This window comes from Gopherus flavomarginatus, chromosome 2 (assembly GCF_025201925.1).
Source record: "Gopherus flavomarginatus isolate rGopFla2 chromosome 2, rGopFla2.mat.asm, whole genome shotgun sequence".
Lineage (NCBI taxonomy): Eukaryota > Metazoa > Chordata > Testudines > Testudinidae > Gopherus > Gopherus flavomarginatus.
In genome coordinates, this window is record NC_066618.1 from 153,694,305 (window position 1) to 153,700,916 (window position 6,612).

The window sequence follows — 6,612 nt, forward strand, 5'->3', positions numbered from 1 at the left end:
ACCCTATTGTATTTATTTGGACTGAGAGCTATAATTGCATTCTGAGGCTCCCTCTCTGACAGCAAGTAGCAGCTGTTTGTGATCTGCGTAGGTGTCTGTTGGTGGAGCAGACGTAGGGAAGTGTATCGGTAGGAAAGGAGTCCCGGGTCAGTGCAGTGGGGCTAGGAAGTGAATCTTTATCACTCTGTTCTGGAAAGAGGGATTAGAATAAGAAATTGAATACAGTCTGCATTAACAGCAAAGCAACTTGGTCTGATAGTAACAGAAAGGACCTCAAAGTGTTTACAGTAAGGACCTCAAAGTGTTTACTAGCCCCATTTTACCAAGGGGGAAATGGAGGCAGGAGAGAAGAAATGACATGCTAAGGTCCTATGGCAAATCTGGGACCAGAACCCAGTTGTCTCAAGTGAGGGCCACATTCATAGGGCTAAGACAGCTTGTAATGCACTAACCTAGATCTGTAATTAATCATTTGCGCTGTCTTGGGGGTCTAGAAAGCAGGGCCCTGTTGTGTTGTGTGCTGTATAGACACACAACAAAGGTCTGGTCTGAAAAGCTGCCCATCTGAGTGCAAGACAGACAACAGTTGGATAGACACAGGGGGAGCACAAGGAAACAAGGAAATGACAGTGCCCCGTGGGATAAATAATGGTCACAACACACCCACTGCCTAATCACTAGCCAACTGTAGCACATTGCTGCTCTTTAGCTTAAGCTGTAGTAACTGGTGGTTTTAGTGCTAGAGGTCCTCAGTTCAGCCCCCAGTGTATTGCAACCGTTGCGTAAGTATTGCCGCAGAGGAAGGCTGGAAGGAGGACAGTAAAATGGCCTTGCTGCAGATACTTACAAGCAACCATTCCCATGCGTGGAAGAAAGCATTCTTCCTCTTGCTACGTTTCTTGAAACTGAACAGAACTAGTTGAATTGAGCCAAACTTTGATCGGAAAAAGAAAAGAGGAAAAAAATTCAAGCCCATTTTCCCAACTCCCCCCAGTTTTTTCAAGTAGCTGATTGACATTTTTCAAGTTCACAAATTTCCATCAAAATTTCTAATTTCATCAGGAAAAATTTTCAACTCTGATGCCCCAAACTATTTTCATTCCCATTTTTCAATCAGCTCTAACCTTTCATTTGGTCTTTTTCTCCTTCTCCTCTTAGCTATTTTCTCCTCATCAGGCTAGCGTTTTTGAACTATCTTAGCATGCAAGGCCTTGATTGAGCCAAGCACTTAACTTTAAGTACGTGAATGGGCCTGTTGACCTCGGTGGGAGTGAAAATGAAGCATCTGCTTAAGTGAATTGGGGCTGAAAACTTTAACATAAAGAGGATGAAAGACAGAAAAGCCGGGTGGTCCTTAGCAATTTCAGGTCCAGGCGCTGATCTGATAAGTAGATATGCTCAAAACAGCTCAGCATTCTGCTCATCCCAGATGATGCAAACAAATGTCAGACCCTAAGATCTTTACTCAGCTCTACAGCTGGGTTATATTATTCCCGGTGACTAAATTATTGGATGATTTATGCCCTGTTTTTCTGGTCAAGAACCATTCTCGGATGGATCAGGATTCCTGTGAATAAATCCAGTATCATTTTGCATCCACCAAATACTCCTCACAAACAGACTTTTACCTAGAGGATGTTTGCAACCAGTTTCTTCCTAAGTCACATGGTAACCTTCTCTGCTCCCTAACTGAATGACTGAAACTTTTCAAACAGGAAGATAGTGAATGACACCCTTTCCGGTGAGAATTTTTGTTGTCAATTCATGAAAGTTTCTGGTTCGGCAATGAACAGACCATTTGCCCGGATACTCAGACACAACAAAAAACCATATCTCACACTTATATAGCACTCTTCATCAGTAGATCTCAAAGCGCTTTACAAAGATCGGTATCATTTTCCGCTTTTTACAGAAGGGGAAACCGAGGCACGGAGTGGCTAAGCGGCTTGCCCAAGGTCACCCAGCAGGCCAATGGCAGGACCATCTAGATCTGAGTCTCAATCCAGCGCTCTAACCACTGCAGCTACCAGCACAGCTGATTTGCCGCAGCTAATCACAAAGATATTCACCAGCCCATAGTTCAGCCAGCTGTACCCAGGCAAAATGCTCAGTGACTGGCAGGGAGAGATTTGCCTGAGTAGTAAGGACCATGCAGCATCTGGGTAAAGGAGCTTGGAATTTGGTCCCGGGTGTTAGAATCAGGTTCCTGGGCAGAGATGTCTTAGAAGTAGGCCCAGAAGCTGCTCGCATGCTCAAAGAGATGGTCACAACCCCCCGATGCCTGACCTGCCCCTTTATTGCCATTCTCAGTGCTCTTCAGCGCCACCTGCTGGAAGTGTTAAAGAGCAACTTTGTGCCCAGCTGCTGCCCAGATGCCAGTCCCAGCTGTGCAATGCTGGGGCATCATTTGGGACAGTTAGCCCGCAAAGTGTCGCCATTTGCTCCTGATCTCAGCCTGCCAAACCCGGGGCAGGGTCTTATTTTTACTTACCCTATCTTCAAACATCTTCTTATGGGGCACTGATGAATGATTGTCAATCAATGTGCAGCAGAGGCGGGAGTCACTGGACAGCCAGGGATAGGTGGCGGGCAGATCCAGAGTCAGCCGCGGCCGTTCAAAGCGTCGCCGGTGCTGGCTGCAGATCTACAGTTATTCCCATCTGGTTCCTCTTGCCATGACACGTACAAGATGCAAATAGGGACAGAGAGATCCTGGCAGCTGCTTTTGTCTTTGTTCAAACATCTCCGACAAAGGAACCATCCCTATGCCAAGTTTACCTTTCGGGCCATTATTCCCTCTCTGTGACATGCAACACAGCCAGCCTACGGCTGCTAGTTTCCATGGAAACAGAACCCATAGCATCCCCCTTCCCTCTGGCTCGCTCTTTTTTAAGGAAGCCAATTAACCTAAAATAAAAATCCCTTTAAAAAAGGGACTGGAACTAGCCACTTCCTAGCATCCAGGGGAATACTTAAAGGGGAAGTTCTCCACTTCCAGGCAGTGGAGGGGGAAAGACCTGGGCTCTGGGAACCAGGAGAGCCCAGCAAGTCTATTTTAGGCCCTCCCCCCACCCCCCACCCCCCCATTGTTGTTTTATCCACACAACACACCTGTGAAGCAAGGCAGTGCTGTTATGCCCATTGTACAGGTGGGGACCTGAGGCACAGAGTCCTGCAGGACGTCTATGGCAGAACAGGGAGTTGAATATGAGTCTTCCACATATTAGCCCAATGCCCTAATCTTTCCTCCGAAAGAGCCTGGCATGACAGGAGATCCCTGCAAACAGATCCCTGTGCTTTGGGTGGCTGCATGCATGCTGCCCTAACTGACCCCTGCAAATAGATCCCTGTGCTGTGTCACAGGAGATTCCCACAAACAGATCTCTGGGCTGCAACAAAGGAGATCCCTGGAGGCATTTCTCTTGTTTACTGCATCAGAAGAGATCTCTTGTTTGTTGCATCTTAAGAGAGCCCTGGAGGCAGTTCCCCATGCTCTGTGCTAGAAGAAAGCCCTAGGAACAGATCCCTATTTTAATCCATTTTCAAAAATTTGCCTAAGGAACAGATCCCTGTTTTCTGCCTTGGAATTAGGGTGACCAGATAGCAAGTGTGGAAAAATTGGGACGGGGGTAATAGGAGCCTATATAAGAAAAAGCCCCAAATATCAAGACTGTCCCTATAAAATTGGGACATCTGGTCACCCTACTTGGAATAAAAAGAGTCCCAGGGGCGGGATTCATGGATAACGCAGATTAACACTTGCTTCACTGAAGCCTTAATTATAATGAACAACAACAGGAACTGGGTGGAATCTCAACAGCAAACATTGTAAACAGAGGAACCAACCTCATGCGCCAATAGACACTGGGGCGGGTGCAGTCTGCTCCTTTCCAAACAAGGTTTCCGTCTAAATTCTGTGCAGCACCGTTTCATGCTGACATCAAAGGCATGATTACAATAAACAAGCAGGAGCAATCTGGCTGCAGCAACAGAAGTCAGGCTCCTTTGAAGAACATCCAAGCAGTACAGCTATTTCTTACCCCCATTAAAGTCAGGATGAGCTCTTATACCGGGCCAGGCATAGGAGGGTCTCAAAGCACAGTACAAAGGCATTATCATTGTTTAGAGGGGGGAAACTGAGGAACGAAAAGGCCAAGTGACTTGCCCAAAACCATGCAGTTGGTCAGTAGTAGGAAAACAACCCAGGTGTCCTGACTCCCAGTTCTGCATCCACTAGCTGTGAGTCCTTTCTGTTCCCCAGGCCAAATTCTGCAATGCCCCATCCAACAATTCAGCTGCTCATTTGAGTAAGGGCTGTAGGATCAGGCTCTAAGTTAAGGCCTGATCCTGAAAGGTGCTGGGCATCTTCTCTGAGTGCCTTCAATACCCATTGACTTTAGTGGGAGCTGAGAATCCTTAATGGATCAAGTCCTTAGACTGTACGCTCTTTATGGCAGGGGCCTTGTTCTCTGTGTCTGTGGGCAGCCACGTACAGCCTGGAGCATCAGGGAGAAATAACAATAGCCACCACTAGAGTTGTTACTTCTCCATCTGGACTGGAAGCAGGGTGAGGCGGGGGGCTGAGTTTGGTTTTTTTGAGGCTAACCCAGGGTTTGGAGCCACACCCCAGTTCAGATCCCCCAGGAGAGCCTGGGCCCCAGCGGAGAAGGCGAGCATCGTGTGTATTTCTTAGAAATATCACGGTCACTTCAGTTTGCTGGCGTGATGTTAGCCTGCCTGGCTGCATAGAGTCAAATCAAAGGGAGGAAATGGACAGAAATCGAAGCAGTGAGAAGGGGCTACCATAGGCAATACCAAGGGGAAACAACAGGGAAGGTATTAAATGGGAAATAGCCCCAACCTGGTGCCCACTAGGCAGGCAAAGCTTATCCTTTCCAGGCCAAACCTAGGATTAAAGGGGCTCTGAAAACCTCAGAGGGGGTGTCTACTTGGCAGCTGGGAGAGTGCTTCCCAGGGCAAATGGACGGAGGCACTAGCTCTGTTCGAGTGTGCTAAAACTAGTTGTGCGGCTGCAGCAGCATGGCCTACCCTCCCCAGTCCAACCAGGCCTGAGCCCCTGGGTACCTCCTCGGGCAGCCGGCCTGAGCCACAGCAGCCACATAGCTATTTTTAGTGTCTACCCAGGCTGGGAAGCAACCCCCCAGCTGCAGTACAGAGGTTGCCTGAGAGACGCACAGAAAGAGACAGAGGCTGCAGTAGTGAGATGGGGGTAACTGGGCAGAAAGGAGCTTGCAAGGGAATATTAAGTGGCAATAAGTAAACAGGCCTGTTTAGCTTTTGACCTGCGCTCTGCCTGCTTTGCTGAGATGGTGCGGTGTCTGTGTCACTGCAAAGCCTGGCAGATGAGGTTTGCTGGGGCTGAATCCATTCAGGCCCGTCATGTTTGTATGGGTGACAAATAGGAAGAATTCAGAGTGCATGTTCCACCCTTAAGAGAGGTGAAGGAAGCCAGGTCTGCCACCCACAGGGTGCCCTTAAGAGACACCAGACGACTCTAAAGTGCAGGTCAGCCTGTGATCACGACAGCCTCACCAAGTGGAAATCTCAGCAACTAGTAAGACTCCGGCCCCATGTGAGCTGAGGGTGGGCTGTGTTCGGTCCAGCTCCAAAGAGAGACAGGGATTTGAATGTGAGCCCCTTGAAATGCTGAGTTTGGGATGGAGGTTTGGCCTCATCTCTCCTGACAAGAAATACAATGCGCAGAAAGGCCAGCAGGCCAAGTCGAATGGAAGCAGACTGCTCGAAGGGACTCAAGAGAGGCACGGAGTTTGCATTTCACAGGGGCTCTGTCAATAGAAATACCATTTCAGAAGAGTGAGAGACAGGTGATGTGCAAAGACTCTTAGCTTTTGGTCAGCTGGGTTGCACAGTAACTGTGTCTGCTTCCCGACTGGATGAGTGAAATGTTTGCAAATTTGGGTTCTGCTCAGGAAAGTGTCAGAGACCCTGGGCTCCTTCTCCATATCCCCGAGACTGCAAACAGGACCTGGTGATGCCAGGGGAACAGGGGCGGCTCTAGGTATTTGCCGCCCCAAGCACGGCAGGCAGGCTGCCTTTGGTGGCTTGCCTGTGGGAGGTCCCTGGTCCCATGGATTCCGTGGCATGTCTGCGGGAGGTCCGCCGAAGCCGCAGGACCAGCGGACCCTCCTCAGCCATGCTGCCGAAGGCAACCTGCCTGTCACCCTCGCGACAACCGGCAGAGCACCCCCCGTGGCTTGCCACTCCAGGCACACGCTTGGTGTGCTGGTTCCTGGAGCCACCCCTGCAGGGGAAGCATCGTCCCATCTCGTATTCACACCTGATTTCTGGAGCTCTTTGCTCCAGCTGGGGAGAATAAATTCCCAGACGGGATTTTGGCTTTTGGGATTTTAGATGGAAGTGGCAATGCAATAACAGGGCAGAAAAAGTTATTCTAATGTTTCATCTTGTCTAGGTTGAGTCCTGCAACTAGCAAAGGTTTGGATATGTGTGCGTGTCCACATGCTTCTGTCCATGTGCATATGTGTCTGAATGTGCATGTCGGAGCCTGCATGTGAAGGAACATCCATATTCCAGTGTGCATGGTCATGTGTACACACACACACATCCATT

At 49.0% G+C, this 6,612-nt stretch overlaps 1 protein-coding gene across 1 annotated transcript in view; it reads right to left on the bottom strand.

Moving 5' to 3' along the window:
* KCNIP3 (potassium voltage-gated channel interacting protein 3) overlaps positions 1-2,870 on the bottom strand; it is a 96,757-nt gene extending 93,887 nt beyond the window's left edge. The window contains exon 1 of the mRNA XM_050940275.1: positions 2,492-2,870. Coding sequence (XP_050796232.1) covers positions 2,492-2,506 — 15 coding nt within the window. The 5' untranslated portion in view covers positions 2,507-2,870. The remainder of the gene's footprint in view (positions 1-2,491) is intronic.
* Between the last annotated feature and the right edge of the window lie 3,742 nt (positions 2,871-6,612).